Source organism: Maniola hyperantus, chromosome 4, assembly GCF_902806685.2.
Source record: "Maniola hyperantus chromosome 4, iAphHyp1.2, whole genome shotgun sequence".
Lineage (NCBI taxonomy): Eukaryota > Metazoa > Arthropoda > Insecta > Lepidoptera > Nymphalidae > Maniola > Maniola hyperantus.
The window spans coordinates 1,200,547-1,218,921 of NC_048539.1; the positions used below are offsets into that span (position 1 = coordinate 1,200,547).

Here is an 18,375-nt window from a genome sequence, read left to right on the forward strand (position 1 = left end):
GTTGGAATTCATTTGTTAATAGTTTTTGTGTGCGATTTCGTTCAGGCGAGCTCTTATATGATATCCTGAGAATCGATATCTTGTATTTATCGTTCCGGTTCGATGTCGCGTAGAGACCGATTAGCTGGCCCCCCGATTGTGCAAGAAAAACTTACTTATTCATCGTATCATATCTACTATCGTGACTGTCAAAAATTCTGCAATTTGATTGGTTGATGCGCTGTTTACATTTTTTCACAGCCAATCAAAGGGCAGAATTTGTTGACGATTGCGATAACGATGAATACGTTTTTTTCACAATTGGGGGGCAGGTAAGCTGTGGCTACACAGTATTACTGGCCAAGTGCGAGTCACACTTTGCACACCCAGGGTTCCGCACATTGAATGGCAAACCTTTAAGAACATTATGGAGAACTCTCAGGCATGCAAGTTTCCTCACAATGTTTTACTTTACCGTTAAAGCAAGTGATGTATTTCATTGCTTAATACGCAGGTACCTTTTAAAAGTTACAGATCCGAAATAATATCACAATTTTGGTATTCAAACTTAATTTTTTTTTAATTCTGTTTCAATTTAGCCTTAAAACTTAGTTTCAAAAGCTTGTGGGTAAAAGGTAAGAAAAATCCAAACGTGGACTCATCTGTACACTTTCATTCGTCATATTCAAAGTCAATTGGCGTCATATACGATGCGATTAAAAGTGAATGAACTAGGAATGTATAAGTTTAGTTTATCCCAGAACTGTTTATCCCTCTAGCGCGCATTCCGTCTTATTTTGGTATTTGAGTCGAGCAGGGACAGTTTGGAAGCGATCCAGTATTGCGCGCGCGCGCTTCTGTATTGATCGTGAAACGTGATTTTGAAAATCGTCCGAAAATACCGCAAAAAAATTCGCGTGTGAAAAAATGTCACACCGGAATTCAAGGGTTGGGTTCAGTTCAATTGAAATTGCGTGCGTGAATTTTTCGCTCTAGTTTTTTTAGTGCGTGACGATTTGTGATTGTGCTGAAAGTCGATGTACCTAGCTATTGTTTTTTTGGAATTGGATTGTAGGTAGATTTCCTGTACAAATGAACCAATTACAATAAATGAGTCAAATGAGTTAAATGATTTATTCAAAATAGGTAATAAATTACTCTTTTTGATAGTCAGTAATGTTGGATTTGTAAGATATAGTGGTGATAATTATTACGCAAACTTAAAACTAAAGCTACGAGGGTTCCAAACGCGTCCAGGTCTGAGAAGAGCCCAATAGGAACGTGTTAAAATAATTTGGAACGATATTTTGTTTTACATTTTCCAAGGATTCGTTTGAAGTTTTAGTTTGTAAAATACTGAAACGTTTAAATTCGATAGTGTAATTTAGACGGATGGTCTAGAATCGGAAGGGAATAATGGTGACGCAAATAAAACGGAAAATAAAAGAACTATGGTTCTAGTAGCAATTGATGGTAAATACAGCAACGATTAATCTTAAAGAGCCGAGTTCAAAAGTGACTCACACGAACAGCAGTAAAACGAAATCACCAAATAAACTATAAAACCAAAGAGTAGTATATTTTAAGCAATGCAATGAGAGCAAATCGGTGGACATAACGAAAATGGCCGCTGGGCACGCGACACCGTTTATAAGTCACAGTTTGTTTATTTATATAGCCGTCTCGCTCTTGTTGCCGATGGCTAACCAAGGTGCGACAGTGTACGAAGATCCCCGAAGCTTTTCTAAAGATGAAAAGCGGTTGACAAGGGAGTATAACTTGAGGCAGGGCGCTATGAGAGGACTGATCGTGAAGCCAGGGAAGAACTATGATCTTCAGCCTGTGGAAATGTTTTTGGGGATTCCCTATGCAGCGCCACCTGTTGGGAATTTACGGTTTATGCCACCAGGTAAGATTCGTAGAGTAGGTATCGACTTTAGGTTTTTCTTTGTTTTTTCTGTATGTACCTAATAATTATTAGTTCATGACCACAAAAAAAAAATTGTCAGCTTGAGAATTGGTATCGACTTAACTATCTATCTATATACTTCATTATATAATTCAAAGTCCTGACTGACTGACTGACTGACAGAATTATATATCAACGCACAGCCTAAATCGCTGGTCCTAGAGACATGAAATTTGGAGAGTGTGTTCTTTGTAAAGAGTACGTATTCACTAAGAAATAGTTTTTCGAAATTCTGCCCCTACGTGGGTTAAATGGGGGATGGAAGTTTGTATGAAAGTCCGTCGTTTTTGAAGTTACATCGATAAAAATGGGATTTTAGCTTTCGGTTAAAAATAAAAAGTACGTATTTCACGATTTTTGTAAACTCTACTACCAAGGGGGTTAAATAGGGGATGAAAGTTTGTATGAAAGTCCGTAATTTTTCAAGTTGCATGAAAATTGGTATTTCGGTTTTCAGTCACTAATGAAGTGTTACGTGTTTCAGGATTTTTGGAAATTCATCCCACACCTCGATTTTCTAAATTTCCACCCGAGTGAAGCCGGGGCGGGTCAGCTAGTCACTAGATAAATTAAAAAAAAGTTATCCATACCAACAACCACCATAATAATATGAGTATCCCGACTAATATAATAAAGGCGAAAGTTTCTATGTGTGTGTATGTGTGTGTGTGTATGTTTGTTACTCCTTCACACAAAAACTACAGGACGGATTTGGCTGAAATTTGGAATGGATATAGACTATACCCTGGATTAGCACATAGGCTACTTTTTTATCCCGGAAAATTAACGAGTTCCCACGGGATTTTGGAAAACTTAAATCCACGCGGACGAAGTCGCGGGCATCAGCTAGTTATCTATATTATTATCCTACTTCTATTGACTACTTTTGCAACAGCATTTTTAATAACAAGGTTCCCTTTATTCAAATGATTTCTGGTGTAAAACTATAATAAACGTGCACAGCAAAAGTTTTTAATTTACTTTTCTAAATTACTTTTGCTGCAGTTCCATTCTATTTCAGTAATCTAAGTCCCACTGTGCGAGAAAATAGAATTCTGTGAAATTAATAGCTATCATTATTCTCCAAAGTTTATACAATATTATGGAAAACTGTAGTTACTATTGTGTTTTACAATTCAAATGGCTAGTCTTTTCCATTCTCTGTACATATATTTTTCAGTATATTAATGATGCTGTTCATGCAAGGAGATACCTGGGAATGACTACCCATATAAATGCGAAAGTGTGTTTGTTTGTTGGTTTGTCCTTCAATCAAGTCGCAACGGAGCAATGGATCTCCTAATTTCTGATTTGATCACGTAGAGAAACGTTGTACAACTTTAATTGAATAAAAATATATTCTCTTCTATTATAATCATTACCCTTATTATCGGTACCCTTATTATAAATCAGTACCTTTATTAGCAGTCTTTAAAGTTAAATTGTATTGTCTTATATTGTTAAATCTAGTAGGTATGTTTAAATATAATTATTAACTGTATAAAGATAAGTAATAATAGATAATTCAATTGTAATTTAAAAGTCAGTAAGTTGGTTTTATTTTTTATTTTTTTGCATGCCATAATATGGCTATTTGTGGTGAAACTTTAATAACTGTAACATCTGTATATACATACCCACATGTGCAGTAAAGAATGTTTGATTTGAATTGAAAATGCGAAAGTGTGTTTGTTTGTTGGTTTATTGGTTTGTTGATTTGTCCTTCAACCACGTCGCAGCGGTGCAACGGATTGACGTAATTTTTTGTATGGGTATAGATAAAGACCTGGAGAGTGACATAGGCTATCCCGGAAAACCAAAGAGTTCCCACAGGATTTTCAAAAACCTATTTCCATGCGGACGAAGTCGTGGGCATCAGCTAGTAGATAGTATTCTGTGATAATTATGGTCCTGTAACATGTAATTCTTTCCAGTCAGCGCTCCGCCCTGGCCCGGAGTTCACATGGCGACGCACTTCGCCCCCGTCTGCCCCCAGGCTCTGCCCGTCATCAAGAAGGGGAACCCACCATCCATGGGCAGGCAGCATTACCTGAGCAGACTCAAGCCTTTCCTAGCTAAGGAGTCCGAAGACTGCTTGTACTTGAACATCTATGTGCCCTATCGAGGTAAGATATAGGTATACTAATATACTATATCCATTATCCATACTTAGATGCCATCCATCAGTACCCATATCACTACCCATAGTATAAATGTAAAAGTTTGTTTGTTTGTCCTTCAATCACGTCGCAACAGAGCGTTGCTTTGATCAACGTGATTTTTTGCATGGCTATAGTTAAAGACCTGGAGAGTGACATAGGCTACTTTTATCCCGGAAAATCAAAAGGTTCCCTCGGGATTTTTAAAAACCAAAATCTACACGGACGATGTCGCGAGCATCACCTAGTACTAATATAATATGTGTCTGTCATTCAATCTGATACTTTTTAACGACCTAGGGAAAATCTATAAAACAGTCGTTAGACCTGTCACATTGTATGGTTCAGAATGTTGGGCGGTAAAAGGGACGGATGAAAGGAGAGTACATGCGACTGAAATGCGAATGTTGAGATCGATGTGTGGTGTGACAAGGATGGATAAGATAAGGAATGAATATATAAGGGGTAGTTTGAAAGTAGCGCCAGTGGTAGAAAAGTTGAGGCGTAATAGGCTGGCATGGTATGGGCATATAATGCGGAGGGAAGAAAGCCATGTCACTAGAAGAATGTTAAGTATGCATGTGGAAGGAAAAAAGAGGAGAGGACGACCAAAGAAAAGGTGGATAGATTGCGTGAAAGAGGATATGCGTGAAAAAGAGGTGGATTTATACATTGACGAATGACAGGAATGAGTGGAAGAAGAAGACATGTTGTGCCGACCCCACGTAGCGTGGGATAAGGTAAGGGAAGAAGAAGACTTTTTAACGACCTATCCATTCATTCATTTGACGGGTATTGATATAGCTTGTGTCCCGGGAACGGACATAGACTATTTTTTATCCCAGAAAACGAAATAGTTCCCACGGAATTTTTATGGGGAAATCTCAGGCATACAGGGTTCTTCAAGACGTTTTCCTTCTCCGTTAAATCAAGTGATATTTGCTTAAAACGCACATTATTCTGATGAAAAGTTAAAGCCGGCCCAGGCGTGAAACCCCAACCTTCCGAATAAAATCTTCATACAATCATCATACTTGTAAATAGTCAAAATCAAAAATCAAAACGTCAAATCTATTTAATTTCAGATTAATTATTATACTTGAAGTTTCTGTGCCCAGCTGGCACACCTAAAAGCCAATAATTGGGAATTGAATTGAATATACTTGAAGTTATTTGAAAACGTTATTTTTGGCATAATTTGACCTCAAAAGATAATTACCATTCAGATAAACTGTGGCTGGCTATCATTTCTTTTTCAATCATTCGCAAAAACAGTTGTACGTTAACCCGGTTTCCCACATGTCGGCAGATAGGACTGTCCCATTCGGAACCAGGTCAGCGCAATGCGAAGCGCTCAGCTGAAACCGCGCCCGCCCTAAGCACAGCGGAAACGCTTCTGGTCTGACAACACTTGCTTTTTGATGTCAAATGATAGTGGTCGTCTCTTTGAATTCCTGAATGTTTTGCACAGTGACATAGTTCATGAGAGTTCACTTCGGCGTCAAATGTTAGTACATTTGATGCAGGTAGCCCTAAAGTAGCCTTATTTGTCTTTGATTTTACGCACATTTTACGTCACCATAGCCTAATATTTGACATAATCGTCGATTCAGAATCAAACCGAGAATTCCCTCACTAATCACTATAGTTCACTCTGACAGTGATAACTACTAATTTAACTAATTTTATAAGTTACTAGCTCATGCTCGCGACTTCGTCCGCGTGGACAACACAAATTTCAAACCCCTATTTCACCCCCTTAGGGGTTGATTTTCAAAAATCCTTTCTTAGCGGATGCCTACGTCATAATAGCTATCTAAATGCCAAGCGCGATCAGCGCGATCCATCAAGTAGTTTGAGCTGTGCGTTGATAGATCAGTCAGTCAGTCAGTCACCTTTTCCTTTTATATATTTAAGATCATCAGTACTTCGTTTTTACTAGCGTTCTACTTGCGTCTTACACCCTGTATTTTGCTTATAGCAACTTTACCTATGTGATAATGTCTAACATTTACATAATGCTACACTAAAGTGCACTCGCGATTCAAACCGTAAACTTTTACAGCGCGATTCAGGGTTTCTTCTGCAGAACGCTGCACCGTTACTGCTGTTAACATGCAAGCATGCAAGCAATGGCTTGCGCAGATGTTTCTAAGTACCCGTGTGGAAGTATTACGTCAAATCGATGCATTTTAACTCGTTTTCCTTTAACTTTACCATTGAATGAGAATGAGGTGCCATTGTGGAGTCTCATAAAAATGTGAAGTCTAGACGATTCGCGCAGCTAAAGCTAATTGGCACCGGCACCAAAAAGTATTATTATGGAACTATATTAACTCTTGTATACGTAATATATTCGGTAATAAATTAATTTATTTTTTAATTTTTAGTGTTTGTGTATCGAAGTCTTGGTACCTAAAATATCAGTTCACCAGCAAAACATTCCAAATCCACACAAGGCTTAGGATTAGAAATAAAATAAATGCCGGTGTACGAAAGTACGCATACATAACATTTTTAGAGTTCCGGACGTCCGAAAGAAAAACGGAACCCTTATAGTTTCACTTGTCTGTCTGTCTGGTCATCTGTCAAAACTGATTTCCTCCGAATCTTCTGGACCAATGCAATTAATGTAATGCAATTGATGCAATGATTACAGCAAAACTAAGAAGTCTATGATCTTTATGTTTTTAACAAATATATTTTTTTAAACTTTTTACGTTCGTTATAAACATTTGATTAAAACTATTGTTTTAACCCAGCGAAATATAGTTCAAACTTAAATGAAAGGATTTATTAGAGTTACAATTATTATTGTCTACATGGTAGAATTTAAAATTATCAGAACATTAATTAAAATCCTACTCCTAGAGGCGCAAAAAGGATCAAGAATTTCCGTATTGTCCTGCAAACCTTTTAGAGAGAGAGCCAGCGCGTGCCAGACCTTCGTTATTTTATAAAAGCTAAAAGTTTCGCTGAACTTTACTGAGTCAAACTTTAATCAATTGTTAAACTTTAAAAGTGTCTGGCAAAGGGTTGCCACGATACTAACTGTCTGGCAAAGTATGTCGTGATTTCTAATACTATCCCTACTAATATTATAAATGCGAAAGTGTGTCTGTCTGTCTGTCTGCTAGCCTTTCACAGCCCATCCGTTCATCCGATTTTGACGAAATTTGGTACAGATATAGCTTGCACACCGGGGAAGGACATAGGCTACTTTTATCCCGGAAAAATCAAAGAGTTCCCACGGGATTTTTGAAAACCTAAATCGCATGGATTTTGGACGGAGTCGCGGGCATCATCTAATTCAGAATAAAATATTAAAAAAGTAGACTTTTGTACTTTGACGTAAGATTTTTTACACCTTTATTACCTGTTATCTCCTAAAGCCACCATGAGCCAAACTTCATAGTCCCTGATTGTTCCTCCCAGTGTTGGGGCCAATATACGCAGGGAAACTTTCAACTTTTATAAAACAACTAGATTATGCTCGCGACGTTGTCCGCGTGGACTACATAAATTTCAACCCCCTATTTTACTCCCTTAGGGGTTGAATTTTCAAAAATCTCTTTTTAGCGGATGCCTACGTGATAATAGCTACCTGCATGCCAAATTTCAGACCAATACGTCCAGTAGTTTCAGTTGTGCGTTGATAGATCTGTCAGTCAGTCAGTCAACTTTTCCTTTTATATATTTAGACTAAGATCTGGCACGCGCTGGGTCTTAGTCCATTAGTCCTCGGTTTAAATTAAATTTTAATATAGCCACTTTAATACCGAGGTAGACTTATTGTCTAGATCTAGGCTGGAATTTTAAATAGGCAGCCAGTTGAACGGTGTACAATGCGCCAAACCGGCCACTCATTGTTCACCTATTTCTTTGTTTAACCACGGCTTTTGTTTATGAGAAATTAAGCGAAAATTCCCTACCGATTAAAGTTGTGCCTTACTTAGGTATAAGTACAATAATAAGCACTTTTTTTAATAAATTTTTAGACTAGCGCTTGGCTGCAATCAGACCTGGTGGCAAGTGATGATGCAGCCTAAGATGGAGCGCGCTTGCCTAGAAGATGCCTATTCACTCTTGTCTTGAAGGTACCTATTTATAATTCGGTGGGAAAACTGTACCCGTAGTACAAAATTTTACGTCTCACCAAACCAAACCAAATTCGAGAGTCGAAAAACTTCCGCGTTACAGTAAAATGGACCTAAACAGCCTTGAATTGAAGTCAAATATTCAATGCCACTGATTTTAATTTCGCAATGTTTCTGCTTGGAGCGCTGGCTGTAGAAGTGTAGACAAACTTGAGCTTTAAAACAAGGCACTTAAGATCCAGTTTACTGTAACGCGAAAGTATTTCGACTCTCGAATTTGGTTTGGTTTGGTGAGACGTAAAATCTTGTACTACGGGTACTGATGGTGGAAGAGTGTTCCAAATCTTACTTACTAGCCTAGTGGTTGGGACGCCCGCCTTCTAATCGGAGGTCGGGCACGCATCTCTAACTTTTCGTAGTTATGTGCGTTTTAAGTAGTTAAATGTCACTTGCTTTGACGGTGAAGGAAAACATCGTGAGGAAACCTGCATGCCTTAGAGTTTTCCATAATGTTCTCAACGGTGTGTGAAGTCTGCCAATCCGCCCTTGGCCAGCGTGGTAGACTATTTAATATTTAATATATATATATTTTTTTTTATATATTTTTTTATTTAAACAACTCAGTACAGTAATCAACTCTCTGGAATCCTGACCCCTAAACTAGGAAATCCCGTGTCTTAGGGGCCAGTGCCTTCCCAAACATAAGATATGAATATATATACTATGGCCAAACCCTTCTCACTCTGAGAGGAGACCCGTGATCTGCAGTGAGCCGACGATGGGTTGATCATGATAATGATCAACCCATCACTTACTTACTAAACTTACTTAGGCGCTATATTTTTTTTTTTTTTTTTTTTATTTTTCTAGGTCACAAGAACATAGTGAACTGTAAACTGTACGTGTTAGAATAAACTAAGGACAGTTATTGGACTGTAAATTAGATTTAAAAATTAATCATGAGTAGAAGTTTAAGCTAGAATAATATTACTTATTAGCCCATAGGCTAGATGGTAGTAGTAATAAAGATGCCATTTTATTATGGTGCTTTATGGTAGGAAAAAAAAAATCACTTACTAAACTTACTCAGGCGCTATGAGTTAGAAATCTCTATCATGATGATGTCAATTCATACTTCTAAGTCACTGGTCGTTCCCCCTTGTGTTGTAGACAGTGCGTATAAACTTTAAGCTTTTATAAAATAACTAGCTTATGCTCGCGACTATGTCCGCGTGGACTACAAAATTTCAAAACCCTATTTCACGCCCTTAGGAGTTGAATTTTCAAAAATCCTTTCTTAGCGGATGCCTACGTCATAATAGCTATCTGCATGCCAAATTTCAGCCCGATCCGTCCAGTAGTTTGAGCTGTGCGTTGATAGATCAGTCAGTCAGTCAGTCATTCAGTCAGTCAGTCAGTCAGTCACTCACCATTTCCTTTTATATATATAGACGAAGGTCTGGCCCTCACGGGCTCTTTCTCTATTAGTGCTCAGTCAAAAAATAATTCCCAGTATTGCTGATTCATTGGCCGTGGAACTGTATAACTGTGGCGCCTGATCTCGATTCCCCGCTATAACTGTGGCGCCTGATCTCGATTCCCCGCTATAAATACGCTTCCGTCCATAGAGTAGGTACCCAAATTCTCCACAGATCTAATAATAGGCCCCTTACCGGTCACCAGTGGCGTGCAGGTCATAGAGGCATAAATGCACTGCTTACCCCAGTTGTAATAGCTCAATGCATATTTTTCAGTATGACCTGTATGTAAACAGGTTCCTACCTAACTAATGCCTACCCTGGCTTCGAACACTGTGCACGCCACTGCCGGTCACCAATGGTGAAACGATGCTATGCCACTAATTAAGTTATTTTTAGATTCTTTTCGTTTACTAAATTACTATTTTAAATTGAAAGACATGTGACCTAGTTGTGACAGCGGGTATGAATCGATTGCAATGGTTAAGCAATGTTGACCCAAGTCGGTAATTGGATGGGTGACCGGCTTTGGAAGTCTGAATTTAGCCTTTTTGTTTTCAGGGTTCCGTACCTCAAAAGGAAAAACGGAACCCTTATAGGATCACTTTGTTGTCTATCTGTCTGTCTGTCAAAGGTCTTATAGCAGACATAAGGGGAAAAATCTGAAAACCTTGAATTTGTGGTTACATTACAAGAAAAAAATTAAAATGTGTTCATTAAGAATTTTGGTATTTGCAACTTTCAAAGTAAGATTACCTACAGACTATACCAAGTGGGGTATCATATTATTATGAAAGGGCTTCACCTGTGCATTATAAAACAGATTTCTATTTATTTATAGGCATAATAGTTTTTGATTTATCGTGCAAAATGCTATGAAATACGATTGTAGTACGGAACCCTCAGTGCACGAGTCTGACACGCATTTGGTCAGTTTTTTATAAAAAAAAAAAAATAGAGGTTCGAACCTATTACCACGGTAATGTTATCTATACCATTACCTACCACTGTTGTTCTTGACTTTTCAAGACTTTTTTTTTTTTTTAATTTATTTATTTTTGCTATAAAAATACAATTTGTTATTAATATAGGTCTCCACACCAAAAGGCACGAATACGAAGCTCCCATCGAGGTTTTCATATTTGCGCCTCTTGGCCTGTTCGGCGCTGATGGCCGCTGCACCCGCCATAGAGGAGGTCGCCTGAATGTGGGATGCAGCTAAAGTGTCTTTGACTCAAGACTTTTTTGAATTGATACAATAATATTATGTTTTCGAAGTTTCCATCTTTGGCATGTTTTACAGCTATTGATAAATGGATTGTAATTACCAAAGTTTTGAACTAAGCTTTACCTTGAAAGTTGAAATTTGTAGTCAGGATCGTTTCAGATTAGATACTTATTGATTGTATTTAGTTGATAAATACAGCTATAATCTGCATTAATATTATAAATGCGAAAGTGTGTCTGTCTGCCTGTCTGCTTGCCTTTCACGGCCCATCCATTTAACCTATTTCGATGAAATTAGGTACAGAGTTAGCTTGCATCCGGTGGAAGGACATAGGCTACTTTTTATCCCGGAAAATCAAAGAGTTCCCACGGGATTTTTAAAAACCTAAATCCACGCGGACGAAGTCGCGGGCATCACCTAGTATCTAAATATATATAAACAAACAATTATTATATATAAACAATTTTTAAAACAAAATTGAAGCTATTTTATTTATCCTCCATTTGATGTGTTTATTTATTTTTACTTTTTATTCCACTTATCTGTCGTCTATTCCTCTCTTATTTACTGTTGTATTTTATAAATATCATTCTGTTTTGTTTTTTAAATAAAGTAAATACACCTTATATACATACGTATATTATGTGTATTTACTTTATTTAATTAGTACACCCCTTCCGCTTTCTTTAATTTTTATAATATCCTCTACCCTAAGGTTGCCTGGAAGAGATCGCTATTTTAGCGATAAGGCCGCCTATTGTACATGCTGTATTTGTTACATGTCTATTGTTTTTGTTTTGGTGTACAATAAAGCATATTTTACTTTACTTTTACTTTTATAAAAGGAAAAGGTGACTGAAAGTTCAACCTGTAAGGGGGTGAAATAGGGGTTCAGGGTCAGTCAGTCAGTCAGTCACCTTTTCCTTTTATATATTTAGACTAGCTGATGCCCTCGACTTCATCCGCGTGGAATTACGTTTTTCGAAAATCCCGTGGAAACCACGTCAATCCGTTGCACCGCTGCGACGTGATTGAAAGACAAACCAACAAATGAACAAACAAACAAACTTTCGCGTTTATAATAAGGGTACTGATTATGCAAAGTGGTTTTTCAATTTGGCAATAGGTAGGCAGTTAATACCGATTCCGATTGTGAATTACAATCGTGCCACCCTTCCTAAACAGGCAATCTAAGTTTCCGAACGGTCCATTACAGACGGAGGAAAATAAATATTCACGAAGTTTGTGAACGATATTATTTTCACACTTTTCATTTAGTTACCTACAGTAGGTACCTAGTCGTAATCTACTTACGAAAGGATTTTTTTTACCATGATAAAAGATAAAATGACAGAGTGAAAAAATTCTAAAATTACCATAAAAACAAATAGTAGATAAATAAATAATAATCCATACTTCCATTCAAAGTGGGGAGAGCGCGTACAGTTTTCCAAAAATGTAAAAATATATATAGTCACAAAGAAAATATACTCGAGCGCTTTAGATAATAGTCAGATATTGAGAAGGGATGTTAAGTGAACACTCAACTAGCTCCTATTCAAAAAACTGACGATTTAGACGCAACCAAAAGTCATGGCTCATTTTTGAAAATTAATATTATTTGGATTATTTGATATAATATGATTGACATAATTTTGCAATGAAATAATAATAATACAAGATGTCGCTTTTTCTGCTTGGGGTCTCTAGCTTTACCTAATAGGTACATGAAGGAAAGACTGAAGGCCTTTCCAAGAGATAATGATGATAATGATTAACGTGGATAAGTCAGGATTACAACATATTAGATTAACCGAGCCTTCGTGGGCGCACTAACCATATTATTCTAACAACTATACCTATAGCAACCCTCACTAATTTTGAGTCATGATACCAACGTCTACTATGAGACTAGACAACCCTAACTAGGTCCCTACCTAGACCGGCTCCTCCATCCCCATACCGATCCCAGACCAACCAGCTAACCTAGCACACCACCTCCTAGTACTATAACCTTTAACAACAGAAACCACAAAGGTAACAATAACAATAACAATAACACAGTACGACACACATGGTGTCTAATGAGAAGTGCCCTCGGCAAGAGCCACACGAATAATGTGTCGTGACACACTGCGCATCCGCTTTTATAGTCTCACAATGATGGTGGGGCGATTACGTAATGTTCAATGAGCAATCTTTTTAGAATTATTAAAGACGGTGCTACCGACATACACATACACAAGTACACAAGTACACAATATACACATGGAGGTGCTCGGCTAGCCAACCTTTAGGTGTTATAGTAATAATAAAAACTGGATAAGTGTGGCACAATAATAAATTGATATATTTCTTTCTTTAATAAATAGTTTATTTATTTTATTTTAAAAAACATTAATTTAGGTAATATTTTTACGCTAGATGTATTATGGTGCCATCTATAAATAAACGCTTAAGTGAAAATGCTCCATGAAATTCAGGGTAACCCCGCCACGAGAGAGGTCTAAAGACTTCGTACTAGTTCCGTAGAATTTACACAGATGTCGCATTTATGGTAATACGTACTTTCAATTATTATGTTTATTATTGTATAATGATAGTAATTATTATTCTGATAATATAATTTATTTTGGAGTTATTTTCTGGTGAATTTTTACTTAAAATATATTTTGTGAAAAATGCTAATATTTTTTTCGAAGGCATAGTTCGTTGTGCTTTCCATAGATGTCGCTAGTGACACAAATTGTTTGTTTCAATTTGGTTGTTTTCGATGTCAACAGAATATTTTTACTGTCTTTCTACCCACTTTATTCACATTTTTGTCATAATTATTTTTTATGGGAAGCTAAAAAATGTTTGTTGCTCGTATAAGAGTACAAAGACACGATAATGTTATCTATACAGTATTGTAACTCGGCCGTATCTTTGAAATAAATAGCTACAGCAGCGCGGTACGTAAACATGCGATAGGGCTGCCCGCTTTCGGCATTTTAATTACATTCGCCTACTTTGTGTTTAAATAATATTATGTACTTGTCATTTGCCTACTTTGTATTTAAATATGTACCTGCTTGTCATATTAAATATGTACTTGAACTTATTTTTAGTGAAAAAAATCGTGCGGTTATTATAAAAACAAAACACCGTCCGTTCGTCACTGCGGCACAGTCGCGACTGGCTACACCGCAAGCGCACTGCGAGATCGAGGCGCGTAGGTATAGTTTGCGTTTCGCCCGTTTGTATGAAGTTAGAATATTGTATAGATAACATTACCGTGACAAAGAGCTATAAAACAGCGTTAACTAGGTCAGATACCATAAGCCTACTTACCTGACATTATATTTTTACAAATTCACACATTTTTTATATTTTTATTCCAGAGCACAAGGCCAAGAAGTTTCCAGTGCTGGTCTTCATCCATGGTGACTCTTTCGAATGGAGTTCTGGCAACCCATACGATGGTCGGATACTCTCTTCCTATGGGAACGTCATGGTGGTGACCGTGAACTTTAGGCTTGGAGTGCTGGGTAAGATTTTTTACTAGGGTTACTTACCTCAAGAAGAAAACAGGAACCATTAAAATCATTTCGTTGTCTGTCTGTTTGTCTATTGTGTCTGTTAATTCGGGGGAATCAAAACCTGTAGGGTAGTTACTTCTCGTTGACCTATAATCATGAACTTTGGCAGGTAGCAATGTCTAGTACAAGTAAAAATTTGGGGTTGAATTTTTAAAAATCCTTTCTTAGCGGATACCTTACCTACGTCATAACAGCTATTTGCAAACCAAATTTCAGTCCGATGCGTTCAGTAAGCAGTTTGAGCTGTGCTTTGATAGATCAGTCAGTCAGTCAGCTTTTCCTTTTATACATTTAGCTTTCAAACTCCTATTTCACCCCCTTAGGGATTAAATTTTCAAAAATACTTTCTTAGCGGATGCCTACGTCACAATAGCTGTCTGAATGCCAAACAGCTCGATCCGTCCAGTGGTTTCATCTGCGCGTTGACAGATCAGTCAGTCAGTCAGTCAGTCAGTCAGTCACCTTTCCCTTTTATATTATTACTAATTGTTTGTCCTAAAGCCAGCATGATCCAAACTTCATAGTCGCTGATCATTCCTACGTGTGTTGGTTATCAGTCACCTTTGATAAACCTATTTAGAATATGGATTTATTTCTTTGTTGGTAGATTTAAAAAGGTAAATAAACTTAAATCTAAAAAAAACAATATTAAATTAAAACTAAAATAAAATGAACTAAATCTAAAACCTCATCGAGACCACCGCAGCGAGGCATTGTACCCAAGATGCTGGCAGCATCACCCCTTTGGATGGCCAAACTAATTCTTCGACCAAGGTGGCTGCCACTCTCAGGTTCCCGGTTGACTCGATAACCCTTTTCGAAATTTCCTCAAAAAGAGCTCGAGCCCCGGGGCCCCACGGCCCCAAGGTCTCCACACCAAAAGGCGCGAATATGAAGCTCCCATCGAGGTTTTCATATTTGCGCCTCTTGGCCAGTTCGGCGATCATGGTCGCTCTCAGATAGAAAAATAAGGAGACTTGTCGAACGCGTATACCCGAAAGGGACAAAACAACAAAAGAAATAATACTTACGTATGAAAGGCTAAGTTTCATAATCTGCGTTCGCTACAACTTTTTTTTACACAGCAATGCAACATAAATGGCTTCTACAGTTCTACACACCTTAAATACTAAATTTAAAACAGAAAACTAAAAAAAAACTCGTAATATTCGCAATAAATTACTATCACAGAGGTTTGTTGGGCACAAACTACAACGTGCCCTACAAAAAAAGGTAAACTATGACAAAGACAAAAAACTGTGTTTACGTCTCTATAACTTTTCAGAGCTTTTCAATACACCTAGCTTGTTCTAACAAGGTATTATTATTTTATTGCCAAATCTACCTTGATTCTTAATTTGAGTGGTCGCTGCATCCGCCATTATTTGGAATATTTTATTTCTTTGAAGGTTTCATGAAACCCAGCCTCACAGAACACGTGTACGGTAACAACGGTCTGCTGGACCAGTTGGCTGCGCTCCAGTGGATCAAAGACAACATAGAGGATCTGAACGGGGACCCCCACTCAGTGACGCTGATGGGGCACGGCACTGGTGCTGCGTGCGTCAACTTCCTCATGCTGTCTCCGATATCCAATGGTAATAGTCATCATCGTCCTTGACGTCATCGTCCATCAAGGTCCTCTTAAAAGTACGAGGCCGAAAGTGATGAACATCGGCTTTTACAAAGAATTGTTCAGCTATTTCCACATTATGGTTATGGGAAGCACAGACAAAGAAGTGAAGCATAGGAAGCCACATCCTGATATATGTATTTCTAATAGCCGCTGCTTGGTTTCCTGACACGCCTAAGTCGGAAAAGGTGAGATTCTTAAAAAATATAAAAAATCCGGTTTGAAGGACCATGTCTGAACATGGTCCGACGAACCGGATTTTTACGAGGACGCTTACCTGAGGGTATTATGACGTCATCTAGTGGTAAGGTAAATTTTTTAGAAACGGTTTGTCTAAAAATTACCACAATCCTTGTACGACGTACAGTACGCGGCCTAGAGTAATGTACATCGGCCTTTAGAATGACATTTCAGCTTTGTAGAGCGTTGTCTCTGACACTCATACTCATATGTCGTTTTGTCGGATTCAACGACCGAGACAGTGCTATACAAATCTGCTATCTCCTTCTAAAGATCGATGTTCATCACTTTTGGCTGCGTACTGTACTTGTTGGTACAGTATGAGACAGGCCGAGGAGGCAGTATACTCCGATTGGCATCAGTCCTGTCGCATTCACTTCTCTTCTTGGTTGGGGTTTTCAATGTCACGCTAGCGAAAAGGCAGCAAGAAAGCCATGAGTCGACTGCAACCAAATAAACTATGTTGTATAAGTCCCGCAAATTGCTATTGCGCTGGAACCATGTCTCATTAACATCAAAATGACGTCATTTTGACGTCAGCCGAAACATACCATCAACTCGAAACTTCAGTCTATTATAAAACAAAACTTTTCATATATTTTTAATCATACTTAATTAATCATAATATTAATAGAGGTGTTTCCATAATAGAATTGAGGCCGCTGAAACCGTTAGCAGACCTTGTGATTAATTGCTGTTATTCTTGGAAGTCCGACGACTTATAAGATTAATTTTTTAATTAGCAATAAACAAACTTCAGTTATAGACTTTGTTTTAACAAAGAAATCTGCTAACGAGGGAAAACAATGTTTTGACTGATGGTCTTTCGTTATCAAAAACAGAAAATTTTCTTAAGGCGTCTGACCATTGAAACGCGAGTAATTAGTCTAAAGGTAAACGCAGACACTCGCTTTTTGTCCGAGACCGATTTTTTATCTGACAAACTGTGAGCGATTAACGGCGATTACGCACTGCACTTCCGTCATCCGAGTTCTATCCGTCATCCGTGAGAATACCAGGGATTATCTACGACATATTATGTCATAAGCACCCGTACAAAACAAAAAGGAACGTAGTTTTAACCGACTTCGAATAAAGAGGAAGTTCTCAATACGGCCCGTTTTTTTATGTATGTACACCGATTTTATCGAGGTTTCTGGACCGATTGGCAATTTTTTTTTTGATCAACGCACTCATCCAACCCGAGTCCGTGAAAAAAATTAATAACCGCCGTTAGACGGCAAGAAGCTGTATCCGATTTTACGACAAATAAACGCAAACAACAGTACGTTGGCGCGTTGGTTCTATGTCAAAAGTTGCATTGCACTTTTCAAATATCAGGTGCATGAATATGAGGTGAGGTGGAAAAGGACAACATGAAAAATGGTTATTGCAATCAAGCGCGAGCCTATTATATAGTTAAAAAAAAACTCAAATGACTAATAATTCTCCAATTTTTACAGGACGGTTTTCATAAAATCATTAATGTACCTACTCAATGTATTTTATTTTCCGTTTGTGTAAATTGTAGTTTGTGTAACCGACTTTTATCAGACGTCTGCGATAGACCTAAGGGCGACTCACATTGTTAGTCATTGTTTACAAAGAATTACGAACTTTGTTTAATGAAGAGAAATATTAAGTTAATTATTTTTCTTCTTAATTAGAATTAGGTTGGAACTTAATTTTTTTAAGACTGTTGATATATCAAAAACATGTATGAAAGATATTTTTTACCATACAAAATACCATAATAAAATTAGGTATCTTATGTTAATTCCAATGATGGTGATAGACCAGTGGTTAAGACATAGTCCTCCTATTTTGGGTGTCCGAGGTTCAATCCCGAATAACGCAACTTTACTTTTCTGAATATACCTTTTTAGCAGCTCCATGTCGCTTTTTAGCTGCTAAATGTCGTGGTAGGCTTTAACGGTGAAGGAAAATATCGTAAGGAAACTTGTGCGCCTGAGAATTCTCCATAATGTTCTCAAAGGAGTGTAGTCTGCCA

General features: G+C 37.6%; 1 protein-coding gene across 3 annotated transcripts in view; it reads left to right on the plus strand.

Annotated features, from left to right (window-relative positions):
* Positions 1-799: 799 nt before the first annotated feature.
* The window catches only part of LOC117997032 (uncharacterized), a 28,963-nt gene continuing 11,387 nt past the window's right edge, over positions 800-18,375 (plus strand). The window contains exons 1-5 of one of the 3 annotated variants that reach the window (XM_069498112.1): positions 820-927; positions 1,055-1,888; positions 3,883-4,074; positions 14,294-14,440; positions 15,901-16,089. In XM_069498112.1, coding sequence (XP_069354213.1) covers positions 1,603-1,888; positions 3,883-4,074; positions 14,294-14,440; positions 15,901-16,089 — 814 coding nt within the window. In that variant the 5' untranslated portion in view covers positions 820-927; positions 1,055-1,602. Of the gene's footprint in view, positions 1,889-3,882; positions 4,075-14,293; positions 14,441-15,900; positions 16,090-18,375 lie in introns of all 3 variants that reach the window. The other 2 variants (XM_034985200.2, XM_069498114.1) reach the window with 2 other exon arrangements.